Raw genomic sequence first — 22,310 nt, forward strand, 5'->3', positions numbered from 1 at the left:
CTTCCTGTTTCATACTTTGGGTGCTAATCTTGCTGTCCTTCTAGTGTGCATATCTCCTCTTGGTCCATTCCCAATGCCTCACTAGCTTTTCCCCTTCCTCTTAGATAACTTAGTAGCCTGGTTCTTCTACCCTTCCACAGGACCACTGCTTATAGTACTGAAATGCTCATCTTGTCAGAGGGAGGAACTACTTATAAACCAGTGAAAACCTCTCCTCCACTGGTCAACACGACAAAGTCCATGTTTCACGATGACAACCACACCCTCTACAATCTAGTTTCATCCCTTAGAAGCCTCTCAAGGCCCTACAACATAACTCTGGTCAAGTACAGAAAACTCCCATTATCACGTATAGGATATAAGTTCACATTTTCAGTCTAAGGACATCAAACACTCTCCTCTGCTTTTCCTTCTCAGTCACACACTATTTTCCGTGCAGAATTAGTTCAAACCATCCCATCCCATAAAATCAGGAGGTATCCACATGAACAATATAGTTCTGTGTTATTTCTGCTGCCTTAGGGTTTTATCTAGATTGTTCCCACTCTGCCTCTGAGGGTGGGGGCAATCATTTTCTTTGTTCCCTATGGACTGACATCTGTCATGTGTTTGAACATAGGTATGTAAACACAATCAAGTACCTTACTGTGGACTGTACTGGTAGAGAGCCAGATAAGACAGAAACAGTAGCTTACTATTCAGTGGAGAAAAACATGCAAGGCCATCAAACTCCTAGGAAATGCAGAGATATGGGTCTATTTTCTTAAAAATTGGAAGGTAAGAGCCTGAGGAGAAGCTTAGTGGCAAGCACAGAGACACACTGCCCCCTAGTCCTGTGCCATATGGGAAAGAGAAAGTGGTTCATGACACCTTGCCTTTCCATTCTTACGATTGAAATGGTAAGGAGTATATATTTCTGTGCTCTCTGGTTAGGTTTCAATAAACACTCAGGTACTGAAAAAAAATCACTATCTCAAGGGGTGGGCCATAGAGTTGGGGAGAACAAAGCTTGACTACTTCTTTGCCTTTTAACTGCTGGTGATTTCTGGCAATTTTCTTAAGCTTTTGCACCTTTCCTTTATTTTTAAGAGTAGTCAGGCAATAATACACTGAACTCCCAGGATTGCTCTGAGAATAGCATAAGAAAATACCTAGACCAGAGCCAGCCATATGGCAAATAGTCAACAGATGGCAGCGCAACTGATGTACCTTGTGAGATCATTTTAGAAACAAAACAGGACATCTCTACACATGGAATGCAGGTACTATTGGCTAACATTTATAAATGACTTCCACCCTAATGTTAATGTATGTTTTTCATACATTAACTTATCTAACATCCTAATTTTCCACAGGGCATGACTGACTCATAGGAACTTCAAATGAACTGTCCAATGTCAAATAGTTAGAAAGTGGTGGAACCAGGATTGGGTCACAAGATGTCCAACTGTGCCACTTGCTTTTGGGATATTTAGTCCTGAATGAAACTTTGGTTATTTATTAGAGTTCTGTCTCATTCTTGAAAGAACAAGGCTCAAGCCAGGGCACAGTGACTCAAGATGGCAATGCAAGGCATAAAGATTTCAGTTTGGGACCAGCCTGTGCACAAAGTTCACCTCAAGACCTCGTTTCAACCAATACAAATTGTTGGGTGCAGTGACATGCACCTTTCATCCCAGCTACACAGGAAGCATAAATAGGAGGGTCACGGTCAAGGCCAGTCTGGGCATAAATTCTAGACTCCTTTCAAAAATTAAAAGCAAAATGGCCCAGAGGTGTGGCTCAAGTTGTAGAATGCCTTCAATGACCCTAAATTAAATCCTAGTCCCACCATCAAAGAAGAAAAAAGGGATCAGCAGGAGTCTCTGGGGGAAAGAGTTGGGACAGTTCCTGACTCTCACCTGACTGGCAACATTACTGTAGCATTTCAAGGAGGTGAGTGCTCTGTCTATTTCCTACTGAAAATAAGAAAAATGGAAGCTACAATGAAAAATCCAAGGCCTTAATTTTTAAAAATTTAGATAGTAAAATCATGAAAGAGAATGAGTTGAATTATAATTAATAATTATATAAATTAACATGTTTATTAACTAGACTGGCTTACAGTCTAGCAGTGTCTTCCAATTTTCTTCTGTTTCAAACTGCTACAAATGCCATGTGATAACTTCATTAGACCAAGTGATTGATAGTTATCAACTTACAATCTGTCAAATCAACATATATGAGGGGTTTTTAACTCCTATTTCCTGAAAGCACAAGGAACAGGAAATGTTTCTCTTCTTGCATTTTCCCCTCTTTTAACACCATTCTATTAAAATAAATCCTTGCAAAAACTTTCATTTGGTCTCTCCTTTTTGGGAGACACCCTGAAATGCTCTCCACAAGTAGATCTCAAGGACCTGACTGGAGGTGAAAACAGGGAAACTGAGGAAAGCTATCATACTTTCTCCAGTGAAAGAAATTGCCAAGTCTGAGCCATAAGTTGACTCTCAAAAGGTATGGAAAGTGTTTAGCTTTGGAACATTTCTGTCTCTTAAATCTCTGTTAGACATGGTGGAAGTTTTCTGTCTCCTCTGGGATAGGAGAACAACCTACGCATGAAACAGACAAGGACAAAAAAAGTCAGGAAAACAAAGTACTGCTCCAGCCATTCCATGATACCATTTGGCTTTCTCAGTGTCCCAACACAGATGACGTGCTGGGATTGAACACAAAATCAATTCAATTGTAACTTTTTTTTGCCAACCCTGGGACTTGAACTCTGGGCCTGAGCACTGTCCCAGAGCTCCTTTTGCTCAAAGCTAGTACTCTACCACTTGAGCCATAACACCACTTCCAGCTTTTTCTCTGACTAACTGAAGAGAAGAGTCTCAAAGACTTTCCTGCCTGGGGTGGCTTCAAAATGGACCCTCAGATCTCAGCCTCCTGAATAGATAGGATTACAAGTTTGAGCCCCTTTGTGCCTGGCTCAATTGTAACTTTAATGGCACAAGACTTAGGGCTGGAGCTATTTCTCTGTCCTGACTATCCTCCCTTCAACAAAAGAAATCTATCAGGATCCTGGGCTCCTCACCCCAGAGCAGGGCTGCAGGTTTTGAATGATAGATAAGACAAGTCTAAATCTGGCTTCAAGGACGGCTCAGCCAAGGAAAGACTATTGTAAGAACAGCAACTGATGTTGTATACAAGTCCAGAAAATGTCCCAGTGCCTAGTACCTGGTAGGCAAAGCGTAAGTTATTGAGCAAATGACTTAAAAGACTCATGTATCTATCTACCAAATCATCTCTCTCCTGGAGTGAAGAGAAATGCCCATGACAGCACAAAATGCTGCCTGTAATGTGACTAAGACATTTCAACAGCAAAGAGTTTCTAGAAGTAGAGTGAGCAGCTGAAGAGCTTGGCAGAAACCAGAGATGTTATATTTGTAATCAGGGCAGCTCCATAGCAGGTCGCAAAGGAGTATGCTTATTTGAATTCTCTGGTAACTCTGTCCTGAAATTTTAATTCTTTTCTACAAGGGTAGTCCTCTGTTATTGTTATTTTCATTCAATTTGCTGGGTAATAAGAAGGGGGAAGAAACCTTTAACAAAGAAGTAAAAAGGCCTAGGTCTGGAACCATTTCATAAGCCAATGGCAAGGAGCATCAGAACTCAGATTCCTTATTCCCCCACAACATCAATATAATTTCAAAAAATTATGAAAAGGGGCATTGTTGTTACCCAAGTGTCCATGTGTCTGACAGGCAAAACTGACTCCCCTATTTCCTTCTATACACTTCTTCCATTTGTGTCTATCTCTTAACAGATTTGAGGTTTCTTACTTTGACATGAACTACTATGTGAATTGCCTGCTGCTATGACCCAAGTGCATGTGTCTTCTCAAAATTCATAACCCTCATGGTGACTGGTTTAAGAGATGGGAATGTTTGGGAGGTGGTTAAGTCATGAGGATGGAGAAATAGAATTAACGCCCTGATAAAGAGATTCTAGACTTCTCTGCTTCAGCCACAGGACAGGGCCCTCCTGGACAGCTAAGCTGTCATGCTTTTATCTAGGACAGTCAGGCTCCGGAACTGGAAGAAACTGCTGTCTCATTTAAAGTCCCCAGTTGGTGATGTTTCATTACAGCGGCCTTCACTCTAAGACACCTATCTAGTTCAACATCAAAATGCAATGTCAAAACCAAGCCACAAAAGAGCAATCTTCCTTGTTCCCAAGAGATGTTCCTATTTTCCAAGACACAGGTAAAGAAAGAATCCTAGGACTTAATGTAAAATAACCCTGAAAGCCTTGAGGAACCTGAGAAATGAGGAGTCTTACAGACCTAGAACAGAACAAGACTGAGGCATCAGTAGTTGAAGGACAGATAAGAATGATCCACCAGTTTCAGGGGAAATGAGTGCAGACTATTACAAAACTCCCAGTTTCAACAAATCCAGTGTCCCTCACTGACTGTTCCAATTCCTTACTACCAATCAGCTGGAGACTCATTTGAGCATGTCCACTGTCTCATTAGTCAGCCTTCAATAAAGCCCTTGCTGTTTGCAAAAACTTGATGTGATGGTATTGGCTTCTATGAGTGGTAAGCCCTTGTCATTCTGTGCAAGTATTATGGGTTGAATTGTGTTATCCCCTCCCACAAGATGTTGAAATCCCACATGACTTTATTTGGAGATAGGTTCTTTGCATATGATCAAGCTGAGTTCATTAGGAAAGACCTTACTCCAGTAAAACTAGGGTCCTAAAAAAAAGAGGAAATTGGAGTGCACATTAGCATTACACTGCCACAAAACCACAGAATTGCTGTAGGCTAAAAGAAAGCTATAGAACAGAGACACATAGGGAGAGCATGGCTAGACTTATCTACAAAACTGTGAGAGAACATATTCTTGTGATATTAGCTAATCCCATCTCTGGCATTTGGTTATGGTCACCCAGGCAAACTAAGACAGTAAGCAAAGATCTAGTATTACACTGACACAAAATATCTCACCTACTCAAGGGAGTGGCCACCCCCAAAGTGTTTTCTTTTTGACAGCACAACACACACACACGGAGTAGCAAGTACATAGGACAACAGGGATTCCTGCAAGCCAATCTGGAGGACTACTGCCTGTACCCCACTGTCCTGTTCCATGGTCATCACCGACAAGTTATGGAAAACGAATTTTCCAAGAAACAAATTTTGTTGATGGCTCAGCCTTGCAACCCTAGCTACTCAGGAGGCCGAGATCTGAAGATCATGGTTCAAAGCCAGCCCAGGAAGAACCCTCCATAAGACCTTTATTTCCAATTTACCAGCCAAAAGAAAACAGGGGAAGTGCAGGTGTGGCTCAAGTGGTAGAGTGCCAGCCTTGAGTGCAAAGGACCAAGGGAGAGCCCAAAGCCTTTATATTCAAGCCCCAATACTGACATATACCGAAACCAAACAACAAAGGCGAAAAAAATGGGAAAAACCATGGTAAAATGATGCCACGTTCAGAACTGCAGGCAGCAGCGTGGCTTTAAGGAAGAAATAGGGAATAAGCAACACAAGAAAAGTAGCACCCAATTTCCATTAAATTTGCTCTCCTACCTCCAACTTGACCCATGGCTATGTGACTATCAAGCAACTGTAAGCACAACTGCAACAGCGGGGGTGAGGGGAAGCTCAAAGGCCTTGAAGGATGCCAGAGAAAAAGGAGGCTTCAAACCACCCCCAAACCAGCAGCAGCATGAACATCTCCTGGGAGCTCATTAGGAAGGCCAATTCTCAGCCGTCCTGGCCCTACAGGATAAGGAACACTCTGGGTCGGTGCCCAGCCATCTGGGTTTTAACAAGCTTTCCAGGGGACCCTGATCTACACAGAAGTTGGAAAAGCATCTTCCCAGCAAAAAGTCCAACAGGGAGAGAGCTGCAGGGGAAAGGTAACTAAATCCCAAATAATGCCATAATGTACAACTTTGAACAATTTTGAATCATACATTTTAAAAAACCCAGCTGGAACAGGAAATCATAAAATGATTACATGTTAGATTTTAAGTGGATGCACATAAACATCATCCAGTATTCCCTAGTTTCTCAACATGGAGCCGAGGCCATATGCTTTTCTGTGTGCTGTAAATAACACTACCTCATCCTACTAACATGCACCATATTCATGGCACAGTAGCTATGATTTCAGTTCTCTCTTTTTTTTTTAAGCAGTGCATTTAAGAAACAGCTACAAAGCAAAGACCCAAAGGGTCTCCTGGATTTGGGCAATATTTTCTCAGTGCTTCCCAGCTTTGTTGTATGTTTTGAGTCTCCTTTAAACCCCTCCCTAACAATTCCTATTTAGCTAGTTTCTGCATTTACACTGGCAGTTTAGATGAGGAAGGCGAAGAGCTTAATCATCTTTATTTCAGCCAAATGGCTATGTAAGGTTAGCATACTACTAACCAAATGTCGCCTTGTACTTATTTTTTTTCATTTTTTCATTAGTGATTTTAAGTAACATGGCCAAGAACCCAAATACCTGATAATTTTTAAATTTGACACAAATCAGGACTAGAGCGTAATGTTAACCTTCTAGATTGTTCTTGGGAAAGTAGAGTCAAAGGATAGTTGGATTGTGGACAGTCTCAGCACTTATTTCTAGCCTTGTCCCAGGCTCGCACTTTTCTAGTCACTGAGTTACTTAGTATTTGCTACCTGCTGGCTCTGTTCTAAAAGCCTCAGACATCATCTTACAGTACTTCTAGTTATTTTCCTATACAGTTTAAGAATATGTGACACTGGGAAAAGGGCTGGCTCAAGTTCAGAGATCGAAGACTAACATTACTTTTCTAAGGACTACACATGTGAAAAAAAAAAACAGTAACTGTTACTCTGAAAAACTTTTCAAAACTTGTTAACTAGCAGCTTTATTTAAAAATATACAAATATTTTAACATGTGGAGTTTAAGATTGTTGGATTTTCTTAAACATCACAAAAAACTGATACAACAAAGAAATCCATACTAAATTACTCACTGACTGCCAACTCCTTCCACTTGCTTAACACTGTTCAAGATAAATGAGAAGATGTCTTATCATCAACACTTTCAAGAAACAACAGTAATTTGTAACATGCTGAGACCAAGCAGTTTATGAATTGTGGATATAAGGAATTTCAACAGTAAACCTAGAGTTTCTTAACATAAGAACAAAGTGAACAGTGAATTGATGCAAACATTCTACCTCTGAGAAAAAGGCTGGTATGAATTTAACAGCCAAATCGAATCATGTGTTAGAGAAGGGAGCCATCACTGTCATTGTGAAAGCTAAGCTTTCAAAATTTGGATTAGGTCAATTGGGAGCAAGTCTGAGGGTGGGGATGGGACTCAAAAGTTGGGATAATGTGCCTAGGACAATGAAAGCTGTTCTGGGGGATCCACTGCACTTTACAAACACCAAAATCAAAGAGAAACCATTTGAAAACTGAATGTTCTGAAGCATATGCATCATTACCTCATTGGGAAATGAAACTTCTATGAAGTCCTGTCCAAAATTTCATCTAAATACGAATTTGGAAAGCTAGTCTTGCTGGGTACATTTCTGTGTTTGCCTCTGCATTCTGTGTAGGATCACTACTAGATTGTCGGGACTTTAGAAGTACTGGTCACCTTTAAAAAAAAAAAGCATACCTACTTCTTATTTATCAGGGAGAGTTTGAGTTCATCTAGGTGACGAGGTTATAGCTCATGACACTCACAATGACTTTCAGTTCTCACATCTCAAGTATTTCTGAGAAAATAGTAAGCTAACAGCAGCAGTCATCAATTCAGTAAAAGCTCATTTTCGGAGGTTGTTCACTTTTCTAAATAAAATACACAGGAAATATCACAACTAAAGAAAAAGAAGGATTGCTTCCCACATAAAGTGGGAAGAAAACATAAAATAATCTGTTCATAAACTGCAAGGCAAATGTGACTCAAAAGTTAACGTGGCATCCTTCAGTAAGTGGAAAATCAGGTATGGTTTACACTTAAAATCCTATGACATCATGAGTGCAATTCAGTTTGAGGAAAATAATGCATCTCTCTGAAAAAAAGTATCTCATAACTTTTTTCATCGCAAACCAATTGGAAGTTATGAAGTCCAGCGCCACCAAGCAACCTTCATTCTATCCCATACAGCTGAGAGTGAATCAAAAGCAGGACGCACATCTAGGACTGTAAACTGGTAGTCCTTGTCGACCTCGCCTCCATCGTAGTAATCAATCACATATCTAACTTCGGTCCCACAACGGTTGATGATCCAATCATGCCTGTCAAAAGGCAACTCATACCTGGAAGAAAAGTAGCAGCATGTACTCAAGTGTTAAAACACTGGCTATGCACTCGATCCCTCTTTAAACATTGAGAAAGGCCAGAAGCAGCACATGACAGCTCTCGGTACCAAAAATCTAACTTGGGGAGGTGAGACTCAGAGAATCCCAGGCTACAGTGAGAAAAGAATAGGACACTGGAAAGCTGTGATATAGGACCGCAGGGGGGAAAACACAGTCCAGGCTAAGAAGTTGCAGAAATTCAAGTGTATGCTAAAAATCTAGTTACACTGGAAGAAAAAGGGAGGAACCCTCATTGAATTGAACCAAAGACCATAAAAGGATCATAAAAATGGATCCAAGAATCTAGAAGAGAGCTCAATTTAATCCTTGGAGAATTAAATAGGAAGCTAGCCACTACACCCTAATAACTGCCCACCAATGATCAAAAACTCAACGAGAGGAAGCAATCTAGAACAAGATTCTGACTTTTGGAATATGACACTGCCATTCTCAAACTTGGGATTTGATGACAAAAGCGTGTTGCCCATGTAGAGATAGTAAGAAGAGATTATCTGAAAAACGAAGCCTCAACCTATTATCCAGGTAGGTCCAGAAAGAGGATTAAAAAGTAACACCCATGTTGATCACTCAAGAATTATAGTCCAATGGTTAGGAATTGCTAGACATCACAAACATGATAAAGGCAGCAGGTAACAGCTGTCATTTTGGGTCTGTAACTGCGTAAGGAGCAAGATATATGTTTCTCTCTTTCTCCCTAATCTAATCTTTTGCACAAAAATCCCTACTAAAACTCTTTTTTTTTAAGTTGGCTATAACCTCAAGAATGTACCATTTCCACACTGACACGTACGTACCCCATCCAGGAACGAATTCTTGCTCTTGGAGAATATTCTCTGGCTTTACCTCCAAATCGGACCAATGATGGTCCACAAGGACACTCACTAAAAAATAAAAGTAAATCTATTAAAATGTGTTTTTCCCTTTGACAAAGATGATGCTCTAGTTTTTGAGTAATATACATTTTTCCTATCTGTTTTTCACATATTATCACTTTTACAGAAAACGGACACACCTAAAACAATTCAAGGAAACTGGACCCATTTTGTTAAGACATTTTTTCCTTGTGAACTGGGTACATCTCACTCCCTGAGTGAGAAGCCCTCTTCCTGCAGACACATGACTCGTTCCTTGGCCAGAGTTGGAACCCCGGGCCTTTCCACTTGGAGCCTGTGCACAGACACAGCTTAAGACAAAACAAACAAGTGGTATATACAGTAGACATTTGGTATCTACGGATATATGTTTCCAATAAGACCGCCACTGAGAAAAACACAGGAATGCTCACAATGCACAGAGTTCAGCACTTGAAATTTACTTACACCACACATAAAATCTGAGCATCCAAAATATAAAATCACATGGAGTACGCTCCATTTACTATCACAAAAATTATTCTTGTACACATTAATACTGCTACTCACCAAAAGTTGAAACTTATTTCATGTTCTAGAATACTACAGAGGTTTGACACATTTTTCATGTAAAGCTACCCAAGTTCTGCTAAAGACATGTTGCCTTTCAATAAATCGAAAAGTTTCACTTTATCACATAAATTAAGCATAATACATAACCTTCTCATTCTGGGTAGAATACCATTAACTTTTACCTTGCTTTTTTTGTTACCATTTGCTTTGGGGGAAGCAGATCTTCACAAAATTAAGGCAGACAAATATTCAGCAGATCACACAATGATTTGAACCCATCTGATTGTAACACGGGGCCAACTGAGACTTCTCTGAATCAACTGTGCTATGTAAGGCATACAAAGGAATATAAAACTGTTTTTGAAACTTTTGATTTTTTAAAAAAATATTTTTGACTGTGGTCAAAACCACTTGAAAAAAAGTGTGTGAATAAGGTGAGCTGATTGTACTGCCTACCTTCTCTTTTACATAAAGAGGTGGGGAATTTTTCAGATTTACATAAAAAAAACCCTATATAGTTGGTCCTCTATATTCATGAGCTCCACATCTGCAGATTCAATCAACTACAGACAGAAAATAAAAACAAACCAAAGAAAAAGCCTAAGTCTGAACTGAGCATTATAAACTATTTCTTGTCACTGTTCTCTTAATAGAATAGAGCATAACAACTATTTACATCGCATTGGCATTACTTTAGGTATTACTAGAATGTGTGGGAAGATGTGTATAAATTACATGCAAATACTAAGCCACTTTATACAAGTGATTTGAATACCTGTGAATTTTGGTATCTTTGGGGGTCCTGGAATCAACTCCCCTTACTTATTATGTGATAACACACTCGATTCACTTCAAACCAATGAGCAGACTTTATGGAGAAAGAAAAATTGTGGATGACTCTCTATTCCTTAAGTAAATGACAACACACAAGCTGAAGGTCCTACCCACAGGCCTTGACTAGGAAATTCCTGAGGGGATGATGAGTCCTTCCCATCCCCACCCGTAAGCTGTAGAGTTCATTTTCCACAGTGTCTGCTGAATACCACTGCTGCACTTGCTCATCCTTTGTCCCTCCATTTCTGTGTCCCTTTTTGCCCTCCCAAAGACAAATAAACAAATAAACAAGACAAAAAGAAAACAACAAAAAAGAAAAAAGACTTGCATTTTAAAATCTCTTCTTAAAATTGTCACAAACAAAGAAACTTGATGCAGGCAAACTTTCCCCTAAAGACCTTAACCTTTCATTTTTGATGCCTTATCTAATTTTGTTGGAAACTAAGGTGTCTTGTCTGTACCTTGTATTACCTCAACAAGTAGATGGGCAGGGTCTTAATTACTTTCAACCTAAGTCACTGTGGACTCTCGTGGCTGCCTCAGAATCAAGCTGGAAGGGTGACTACTCCAGGCCAGAGGTTAATGACAAGGATTGAGGTTATAGTGTCATTACCTGCACCCATCCCAAGGCCTAAGACAATGGCATCCAAAAATGCTACTGATAGAAAGTGTGAAGTGTAAATACTTGTTTTTTAAAAAGGAAACTTTTTCTAAAAGATCAAATAAATGTTTTTTTTAGCCAACAAACTGATTCATTCCACTGAGTGATGACTTCGAAATGTGAACAAGGATATGGAGGTTTGTGGAGACAAGCCTGCCCTGCTCTTTTGGAGCTGAAATCCTTACAGCAGCAGTGGCGGTAGCAGCATCAGTATCACCCCAAAAAAGGCAAGTCGGAGCCCCACTCTGGGCAGGATTAGCTGAGTCAGTCTCTCTGGGGGTGGGCCTAGCACAAAGTTGTGACAAACATTCCACGTGATGTTGAAAGCCACTCCTATCGGCTGAGATCCCACTTCTGGGAACAAACACAACTGTGCTAGAAAAGGAGTCCATGCTAATATATCTCCTTAAGGTTAGTCCTAGTCAGTTAATGCTGCTGAGTGAAAAAAAATCTTCCCCCCCACAACTTTCCTGGAACAGATGGCATTTAAGTACCTACCATTCCACATGCACTGCTCTCAGTGGACATCCATCCTTTTCCCAATGAGAGGAAGAACCCTTAAATAGGAGCTTTCTCAAGAGGCTGGGGCTCTAAGTCAGAAAAAGGGAGACAATGTCTTCCTGGGGCCTTTTGAGACTCTAGAACCTAGTCACCATGATGTGACAAGGCTGAAACCGCCACACGTAAATGCCACATGTAAATGTCCTGGTCAGCCCAGCTTGTCAGATAAGAAAACGGCCACACCTTCAGAGAATTCTACCCAGGGCTAATGAAGCTATCCCTGATCGCCACCTTGGCAGCGGAAGCTCTAGACATCAAGGAGCAGAGAGACAACCCCCATGTCTGCTCTTTCTGTCTGCATTCTAGACTCACTGAGTCGTAAGCCTGATCAAAAACATTGCTGTTTTCTACATGACTAGAGAAGGAATCTCTCAACAAAAGAATGTGACTGCTATATCAATGAGTAAAAAATGATTTGAATAAAACATTAACACTCCAAAAAGCTGATATGAAATTTTAAAAGATGCTGGAAGAAAAACAAAAGTTAAGATATCCAACATACTTACTGAGCATGAAGGGCTTCCCACTTCAAAATTTCCTTCCAAGCCTGCTCGTTATTCTGATTATGAATCCTAATGATATTGTACATATCTTTCTGACTAATATCCTCATCCTTCCACCTCCACCTAAGAAAGAACATTTGGTAAAATTTGTTCATCACTAATAATGCCAAAAAAAATAGTCCACATATTCAAGATGATTATTACTGTCTTTTACGAAAAACTTAAGAATGCTCCTTTACTCTAAAATTTAATGGATTTAAGACTCGTTTTTAAGATTTACTCGTGATGCTGCAGTTGTGCTATAAATCCAAAGCTACTATGTATAGACTAGAATCAAATATTAAAGATTAAAGGGAACCACAGCACTCTTAAAGCGACATGCTGAACTGAAACCCTTTTGCATAACTACTTAAAGATAATCAACCAATAAATCTCAATTAATGGACCAATCAATCTCTTTCTATTCTCCTTGCCCTACACATACATACCCATCCTGTTGGTTGTTTCTCTGGAGAACCCTGACTTTGAGCCCTGCCCTGGACTTACACTCTGATAACTCAGTTGCTTCTTCTAAGCTCATTAACTCATTAAAAATTACTCTGTTTTGGAGGTAAAAACCTCTTTGAGTTCTCAGGTAAATTTGACAAATATGCTCACTTACTTACCCTTTGCGTAACATTGCATTCCAGAACATTTGTTCGGAAGGATAAACCCACTTTTTCTCTGAATCCGCTCTTGGAATGGAAGACTCCTCTCTGACGGTAGACAATGTAAACGGCTGATCTGGGGCTGGTGTTTGATTAGGTGGTGGCATCTAAATTAAGTCAGTGGATTCGTTTTTTTGAAAATGCTACTAATATGACATAAGTCAAACCAAGCAAGATCATTAAGTACTTACTAGAAAGCAATATACCACATGCACAGCACAAGTTCCCATTAAACCAGTGACATCAAAATTTCAAACCTTGCAGATTTTCTGGCAGTTTTTGAAGAGTCAGAATACTGAAGTTGTTATTTCTCATTGCTCAAGTTCTCATGAATGGCGAATAGACACTGTGGTTAATTTTTAGTCTTTCCCCTTTTAACAAATTTAGAAGCAATGTCATCAAGAAAAAAAGTAGCAAAAATTAATCTGATCTGTAGGTATTTTTTTATAACTGGCTTCTCCCAAATGACTAGTCCTTCTTTTGAGGAAAAGTCCCAGACTGTCTGTATATTGTTATTTTCTTTTGAAACAGTCTCTATTTTTGTGATCCTGTTTATGTTTTACCCCTGTGAGCTGAACATATCACATATGAATATTTGTATTTCAACAAAGTCCAATCAGCAGGTAACAGAGAACCTCTTTTAGACAGGAGTCAGCAACAGCATTCTGCTTACACCTTAGACTAGGCTGAAGTCTCTCATCTTTGGCTCCAATGACTTCTGGGCTGGCTAATTTGGGGTTACAAGGGTCAATCTGAGTATCGCACAATATTTTGCATCATCCCTGACCTCTATCCTGTAGTATTTATCCTCCCCAATTGTGAAAAACAAAAATGTCTCCAGATAGCAAGCTGGAAGAATCACCCCAAGTTGAGATCAATGGGCCTAGAACAGTTTCCAGTAGAAATATGAAGGACTTTCCTACAGATACATATGAATGATTAAAAGTCTCCAGCACAACATGGTCCCTAGCTAAAATGACAACAGGAGAGCTGTGTGAGGTAAGCACTGCACTGAGTACATACATTGTCACCACAGTACATTTAAGGATCCAGTTCTGAGGTGGTAGTATTCACTTTTAGCCCTGCCACTTCCTAGCTGAATCATGTGAGAGAAATTGCTCGCATTCCCACTATCTTTAGCTCTTAAAATGAGAACACTAGAAGTTGTTATAATTAAAGGAGAAAACATATGGTGCATAGTTCAAATACTACAGAAATGCCTGAAAGCAAAGTTAGCTGTTATTAATATTCTCATTACACACAATGGAACCTGGTATGCGAGTCTGTCTAAGCTTGGTGTTGGTGGCTCATGCCTGTTATCCTAGTTACTCGGGAGGCTGAGATCTGAGGGTAGTTCGAAGGCAGCCCAAGGAGAAAAGTCTATGAGACATCTACAATTAACCACCAGAAAAAATGAAAGTTGCGCTGTGGCTCAAAGAAGTAGAACACTAGCCTTGAGCAAAGAGCTCAGGGGCAGTGCCTAGGACCCCCCTGAGTTCAGGCCCCACGACCAGGGAAAATAAGACTCTTTCTAAATCTCTTCTGAACCACTAGGCCAGTGGTAGGTAGAAAAACTTTTTGCTGCCAAGGGCCATTTGGGTATTTATAACATCGTTAATGGGCCATACAAAATTATCAATATAGGTAGATGGCTACAGGCAGCTGAAAAGAAACAAAAATATGACTTTGCAGAGCTTATACAGGCCCTTAAGCCAGATGTTCTCCATACCTGCATGAGGCCATTAACCTAATCTAGACCAGTGGTCTCCTAGTACTCTTAGCAATGTCTAGAGATGTTTTGGCTGTCACAGCTGAAAAAAGAAGGTCCTCTTGGCATCTAGGAGGTAGAAGCCAGGAATGTTGGTTCATATTCTCCAGTGTATGGATAGCTTCCACAATAAGGAATCATCAAGCTGCAAATGTCACTAGCCCCAAGGGTAAGAAACCCTCATCTCAGTCAACTTCTTCCATACAGTAGTTTCCTTATAGCATGGCAGGGTCATCCATGAGGTTTGACGACAGCTCCTTCCCTATTCCTGAAGTCTGGGTATTATTAGTCTTTTTCAAATAATATTGTGATATCCCCCATAACTAACCATACCAAATTACAGTTGCTTTTCTTCTTCTCTCTCATCTCTTTGAATGTGAATAACCAGAGAACAAAAAGTGTGCCTTCTGCATCTTTGCAATTTTTAACCTAGAAAGTCCCCAGCACACTGAGGGTATTCTATGTAGTTACAAACTGATGCTTCCAGTAGACAGGCCATTTACTGCTTCATTCGGGAGCCCATTCCATGCAGACACACATGCCACCAAATTTCATTCTCTACTGCCCTACAGAAGACATTAATGTGGGTACAACCCACTTGTCCCTGGGCACTGCACCAAGCTTGTCTTTCATATATGCCTTCAAATATCTGGCCCAGCAGACAGTGGCAAATGAACCAGATAGGCAATATTCTTTTATTTCCAAAGGAGAGAGAATCTACCCTAGCAATCTGCAGTGTATCTTGGGAATTTGGCTTTGTGAGCCCTCCAGTCTCATGTGACTCCAATCATATGCTGCTTTCCTTGTAGTATGTTAACAGTGGCAAACAATATGTAAAGGAATGAGTATGGTTGTGTGCCAACACACTTCTATTTCCAAAAACAGGCACTGGGCCAGATTTAAGCCATTAGAGCATATTTCCACTCCTATGTATCCCCCCACATCTTTTCTTCTCTAGGAGAAATATTTTCAGTACCTTCAAGTGTTGCCTAGTTCACTAAAATGTTCATTAAAATTTCTAAATGTTAAGAAGAATCTCGTGGTTCTTTAAAGTATAAACCCAAGTCTGTCTGCTCATTAAACTGAGACCATAATTCCTTCTGTTGTCTATCATAAAACTGCTACCGTGTAGTCATTTCTTGATGGCATTGACTTGCTGGCAGCCACATGACACTGCACAACTTTAGTGATTATTACGCAGGTTGGTTCCTAATTATGCCTAAAGAAGCACCACACCTCCAAGGCTTACTAATGTTAAAATGCCTTATGACCTCTAACTATATTTCTTGAGGAATTTCCTGGTGCCATCTAATAACTCTCTTGTACAGTAAATATTCTTGGTAGAGCTTATTCCTACAAAACTACTCTGGTTCTTTGTTTTCCTTATTCTTTTCTGGGTACTCTTGAAAAACTGTCCTCGGTCTACACAGTCTAGATTCCCACTCTGTATGAAATAGCAAACTCCTTTATTTTCAAAGGAAAGAAGAATTGATCCTAGCAGTCTACAGTTTGTCTTAGAAGTCTATGGAAGAATTCTGTATAAAATGCCCCAGGGAGAGGGGATAAGTATACATTACCAGATTGGAAGGATCCAGGTTCTCCTTACTCTTAGCTCCAGCACCAGCAATGGGACATTCCACGTACTCATAGGCACGTTCTTGGTGGGCAGGCACAGAGTGTGCTTTGCTCTCATCCCCTGAATCAGATGTTGCTGCTTTCATTGGGCAGCCTGAAACAATCATTTAAAACAGGGTCATCAGTATGGTATGACATCAATTGGGGCTTTTTCAACTGAGCCCTAAAGAGCTAAAGTTCTCCCCCCAACACTGTTGTTTTTGTTTTTGTTTACTATCTTCAAGTAGTTGTCTAGAGAGGATTCAATTCAGCAAAACAGTTTATGAATACAAGGCATGTTGATCAATGTCACCCTTTTCATAATTCTCCCTCATCCTCTCACTTTCCTTACTTCCATTTTCACACATAAATAAGAGCTAAAGTTCTAAACATAACAGGAAAAATTTGGTTTTTCCTGTTGAAAGTTCCCAAAGACTAAGCTACCTAACATCCTAAAATTATCAAGATTAGAAGTCAGCTCTACAAGTGTACTTTCTCTCTGAACAAGAAACGTGCTTGTTCTCTGATTATGTCATGCATCCAGCAAACAAAGAAAAAGAAAGAAAACCTTCCCAGCAGAGAGTTTGTGCTGCCCATATCATAGTGTCACTAGGGGGCCCCTAGAAGGCACCTGCTAGAACCAGTATGTGGGATCTGAAAGAGAAACTTAAGTGGAGGATGAACCACATTTCCCTAGGTCTCTCTAACTCCCCTCAATTAACTGCAAACAAGCCCTACCCCAATCAGGATTCCGCTTCAGTCTGGGCATCCAGGTAGTGGAGACAGGGTGCACAAATGAGCAGAGAAGACTTCACAAAGGTTAATGGAGAAAAATGTCAATACCACTCTGCTTATGCTTTATAAAACAAGGCACAGGAGCCTACCACTTAGCCAAGGGGCTATTCCTTATCAGTACACAGAAAGATTCGCAAGAAAAGACAGATATATGAAAGAAAATGTTCCACAATCCATGTAGGGCCTAGATGTTTTTGGGTGGGGGGGGGGCTAGATGTTTTTGTGTGTGTGTGTGTGTGTGTGTGTGTGTGTGTGTGTGTGTGTGTGTGTGTGTTGTTCATGGGGCTTGAACTCATGGCCTGGACACTACCCCTGAGCTTTTTTGCTAAAAGCTAGCATTCTACCATTTAAGCCACAGCTCTACTTCCACCATTTTTGGTAGTTAAGTGGAGATAAGAATCTCACAGACTTTTCAACACAGTGCTTAGTGAGTATTGCTGTTGCATTGGTTCACTCTTTGTCCCACTGTTTCTGTGGTTCCCCTTTCCTTCCCCAAATAAACCTACAAACAAGACAAAGGGTACCAAAATAAAAAAAAAAACAGTGACCACAGGGAATAAACCAGACGGAAAAAAATGAAAGAAAAAAGAAATAATTGAAAACAGTACACTAAACAAAAAAAAAACCCTCTTGTTTCTGTATCTTGGAGTTTGTTTCAATTAGCATCATTTTATATGGTCATATGTACATAGCTATTGAGCTCTTGTGATCCTCTGCTAGGACTGTCCTAGGCATATACTAATTATTACAAACGAGGGAAATCATGAAGCCTGTTTCTTTAGGTCTGGCTTACTTTACTTAGCATGATTGTTTTTCCCAAGTCTTTCCATTTCCTCATGAATAAACTTTACAAGTAGGGGTAAAGGGCAGCCAGTGGGGGAGGGAAAACAAGGGAATGGGTAACACTATTTGAAAAGAAATGCACTCATTACCTTACTTATGTTAACTGTAACCCCTTCGTATATCACCTTTACAACAAAAATATAAATTTTAAAAAAAGAACCTTACCTCAGGATTCTGAGGTGACAGGTGAGTCATAGAGAAGACAACTGCCTACTTGTCCTATTGTCTAAACACTTACCGTAGTGTGGGGACCATCAGCAGTCTTATGTCTATAGAAGTGGGGTGAGTAGAGGAATAGGTAGGTGGGTCTGAGATTGGCACGCTGCCTCTTTAGCTTCCTGGTCTTGCCTTATCTAATGATTTAGTTTCACAAGTGAAGTGTGTTGTTTTACATTTTCCTAACTTTATATATTTTGCTCTGTTCCTCAAATTTTCTTTCCTCCTTGGCTGAAGAAGCCAAATGACATCCTTTCAGTGAAGGTTTCTGTGCTTCCATGACCTACTCCCACTCACCAAAGCTTTATAAGCCTTAAGAATTACATTGAATTATTTATTTACATGTGTGTTCTCCCATCCTTCATTATAAATGATAAACTGAGTTTGAGAAACTGGTAGAAACTATAGAATTTGTTGGGAGCCGAGCCTGCAGCTCTCATTCTGACCTCTGGCTGCGTTTTCAAGGGCGTGCAAGGACATGGCTTAATGGAAAATCGGAAATGCTTTACTATGTCTGCCATGAGTCCATTCTTATGTTAACCAACCTCATCCTGTTTTAGCTATGTCGGGTATTGCTAACTCCAAGCCTTTTTGTGTTCTGGAATTTTAAGCCTATGCTATTTTCTGGTTTTCAAACTGCATATAAGCTGGAAGTTAAGAATAAACATGGCTGCAGTCTTGAGTTACAATCTGAGGCTGCAGACCTGCCATACCCGCCCCCCAAAAAAAGAACCTTACATACTTTCCTGCCCAGGCTGGCTTCAAATCGCAATCCTTACATCTCAGCCTCCTGAGAAGCTAGGATTATAGGCCTGAGCCACCAGTGCAAAGCATCTGACATTTCTTGAGTGGCACAGTGTGAGCAGAAGGAGCTGAGCAGCAGGCAGAGAAGGTAATCACTGCCCAAAGAGCCAGGAAGCTGAGCTAGGCCAGGACAGAGCCAGAGAAGCCAGTCTAAGAATTATGAGAGTGCGCAGGGGCCTGGAAAGCTGTGGCCCAGGGCAACAGCTACTCTAAAATGGAATCCTTTTCTCAGTAACAAGAATTACAGAATATACTGAATGCTAGATGTCATACACAGAAAAGATGAGTCTCCTTTCACTTCCTTCCTTGGCCCTCTACTCCCAGGTCATTCCCTAGTACTTTATGTAGCTCACTTTAGGAGTGAAGGCAGACTTACAATACTCTCTCTCTCTCTTCTACTCAGGTTACTACCCTCTCAGGACACTGATCCCAGCTGAGTGTCAGGAAGAAGACTGCATTACATTTTTCACATTATATAACCAGCAACCCCTTTAATGTGCTACAAATACCCAATTCTTTAATAATACAAGTAAGCCAGATTGACAGCTCTGGAGGATAGCAAGTAAAATCAAACCAGATCCTTGATCTCTCTAGGGGAACAAATGCTCAGAGCAGGAGCACACCTGCTTTGTCGGATCTGTGCCTTAATTCCTGGAAGAAGAAATGCTGGAAAAGCCCTGGACTTGTCCTTGTTCAAGGTCACACAATTTTCATCAGCTTTGCCACTTACTAGCCATGTGACTTCGATTTAATATTACGATAGGGGAAAACCCCTACCACAAGGGATTATAAACATGAGAATGTGTCAGGCAAAGGATGTGTTTTTTTCACTATTACTTCTCTCTCAACGCAGAAACTGATGAATAAAACCTAGTAGTGTGTGCCACAGAATAGACAATGGCCTATAAGAGTGGGCTAGTTGCACTGCATGCATTAGCACTCAGCATGCCACATTGCCTCCGCCTCTACAACCTACTAATTTAAGGTGAACATAATATGAACAATCTTAAAGCAGACATACACCAATTAAAAAGTAAAAGACTGAAGCCCCGGGCCAGTGGTCCACACCTCTAATCCTAGCTGCTTAAGAGGCTGAGATCTGAGGATAGAACTTCAAAGTTAGCCCAAGCAGAAAATTCTGTGAGACCCCTATTTCCAATCGACCAGCAAAACCTGGAAATGGAGCTGTGGCCCAAGTGGTAGAGCTCCAACCTTGAGGGAAAAACAAACAAAGGAGAAAACCTCGGCCCTGAGTCCAAGCCCAAGTACTGACACATACAAAAAACCAGTAAAAGAGAATTTTTTCACTCCACTTTTGCATTGAAAGAATTTGACACAAGTCCATTTGGGATAGCTGCATTTTACATAGCTGAGTACTATAACAGAAACAGGAGCTACATTTATTCAGAGACAGCTAAAGTTGCTCAACCTTGGCATTGTTAACATGTGGAATCAGATGATTCTATGTTGGGGGGAAAGGGGCGCTGATCTGTGCACTGTTGGGTGCATAACAGTATCTCTGTCTCCACCCACTCCATGCCAAAAGTACCCTTCTTCTCAGTCATGACAACCACAAATGTATGACAACATGGAAGATGGCACTTCTCACCCCTATTGAACCATGGAAGGGTAAATCAAGATGCACTGTATTCATAATCTGACTTGAATTGTAACCCCTTTGTACAACTACTTAATTTTTTAAAGAACCACCATATGAACCAATCACTATGCTTCCATGCACTATCTCAACATGAAAACCCTGTGGGATATTATAGCCTCATTTTATAACTAATGGACAGAAACTTTGAGCAGGTAACTTGCCTACAAGCATACAAGTCTAGTAAGAGGCAAAATTAGGACCAGCCCCAGTGCACCTCCTTCCCAGACTTCGGTGCCTCGCTAAGTAACTACACTGCCTCTTCCTCTTGGTCCTTGTAAAGAGTTCTATTTGAATTTGTACACAAAGAGCAACTTACCTTTCCTTTCACGCATCGGGCATCCGGAAGGCGGCGATGCTGGCTGCCGATCTGGAGTATCTGAGGTCTGAACAGTAACAGCAGGAGTAGATGCTGAGGAACCCATGATCGCGATCAGTGTTGAATCCCAATCTCCAATTTCCAGCTGCCACAAAGCCAAGAGACGGGTTAATGCTGAGGCTTACACTCAGACTAGCTCCTTATTCTTCTTACCCTGGGCGACCTCTGTCCTTCCTCTTCATCCCTTGGGATTGTAGCAAGCTCCCGTCCTTTGAGACACAGCTTTAACACACTGCCCCCTTTGAGAACACGGGAAAAACCTAGGCCACCCCTCTGCGGTACGCTTCTAAGTAAAAGATTCAGCATCAGGGGCGAGGTGATCTTTGAGAAACCTTGTCAGAAAGGAGGGTGCGGTCGTGCGGACGGCAGTGTAGTACTGGGGCGGCTGAGGGAGAAACCCACCGACCCCAGACTCGAAACCCAGCTCGGGCCTTAGCGAGGAGCTGGGGGTCGCGGAACGCTGTGAAGCCAACACGGAAAGGAGGGAGGGAACGGAGGGAAGCGCAGCCAAGGACAAGGTGCTTTCGGTCTTGACCGCGGCGTCAAACCCGCTCCAGCTCCTGGTCCCCGACCCGCACCGGCTACAAGCAAGCACACCCGTCCTCACCTAATTCCTGCCGCAGGCGGCTCCCGGCGGCGGACCCGCCACAGCTCCTCAACTGTAGCCCACAGGGAAGCGACTCCCGAGCGCCAACCGCTTCACCCTGGGTCACCGCAGACTCCCCGGTCACCGGCGGCACGCCAGCGTGCGGCAATTTCCTTTTCCGAAGGCGGGATTTCCGGACGCGGGAGGCGAACCGCCAACTGAAGCAAAGAGACTTCTGTCAATCAGGGCTAGCGGTCCCGCCTCCTACGTACGGAGGCCCGTGAACGCCAGGGCTTGCTCTCTAGCCCCGCCCCACCTGGCCAGGCGCCTTTTTCAACTTGCACAGAGCTGACTGGGAGTTCAATGGGATCCAATAGCTGCTCTAGAGACTGACCGCCTATCTGTAACTTTATGTGACCGCTTATCTGTAACTTTATGTAGTAGAGGGGTTGCTTTGAGGGAGTTATTACATTGCTGGAGCTTTTGAAAAATGCTATCCCCTCAAAATTTTAAAGGTTTGAATTTCACATTTTTCCCTGCTTATCAATTTTAATGTTTTTATTTTCTTTAAGTACTTGTACAAAGGCATTGTCATTACACAGAG

General features: G+C 41.3%; 1 protein-coding gene and 1 long non-coding RNA gene across 3 annotated transcripts; both read right to left on the reverse strand.

The window, feature by feature from the left end:
- Positions 1 to 6,856: 6,856 nt before the first annotated feature.
- Positions 6,857 to 21,879, reverse strand: LOC125343644 (holocytochrome c-type synthase). Of its 2 annotated transcripts, none has more exons than XM_048336157.1 (7): positions 21,728 to 21,879; positions 21,061 to 21,205; positions 16,390 to 16,541; positions 13,003 to 13,151; positions 12,341 to 12,460; positions 9,149 to 9,235; positions 6,857 to 8,291 (listed from the first exon to the last, which is right to left on the reverse strand). In XM_048336157.1, exons 2-7 carry the CDS (start codon positions 21,164 to 21,166, stop codon positions 8,093 to 8,095), a joined length of 813 nt encoding a protein of 270 aa, XP_048192114.1. In that variant the 5' UTR covers positions 21,167 to 21,205; positions 21,728 to 21,879; the 3' UTR covers positions 6,857 to 8,092. The 2 variants fall into 2 exon arrangements, with proteins under 2 accessions (XP_048192114.1, XP_048192115.1); XM_048336158.1 differs by having other exon boundaries at positions 21,669 to 21,874.
- On the reverse strand, positions 13,498 to 14,420 carry LOC125343645. Its single transcript, XR_007209358.1, has 2 exons — positions 13,832 to 14,420; positions 13,498 to 13,730 (listed from the first exon to the last, which is right to left on the reverse strand). It is a non-coding gene; the product is annotated as an uncharacterized LOC125343645 (long non-coding RNA).
- Positions 21,880 to 22,310: the final 431 nt, after the last annotated feature.

Source organism: Perognathus longimembris, chromosome 28 (genome assembly GCF_023159225.1).
Source record: "Perognathus longimembris pacificus isolate PPM17 chromosome 28, ASM2315922v1, whole genome shotgun sequence".
Lineage (NCBI taxonomy): Eukaryota > Metazoa > Chordata > Mammalia > Rodentia > Heteromyidae > Perognathus > Perognathus longimembris.

Excerpts from the sequence above, each read along its gene's own strand:
- LOC125343644 (XM_048336157.1), bottom strand. The coding sequence starts at position 21,166 with ATGGGTTCCTCAGCATCTACTCCTGCTGTTACTGTTCAGACCTCAGAT. Across the intron at positions 9,236-12,340 it reads TGGGAAGCCCTTCATGCTCA|TGAGTGTCCTTGTGGACCAT; the intron begins GTAAGTATGTTG and ends TTTATTTTTTAG. Across the intron at positions 8,292-9,148 it reads AGAATTCGTTCCTGGATGGG|GTATGAGTTGCCTTTTGACA; the intron begins GTACGTACGTGT and ends CTTTTCTTCCAG.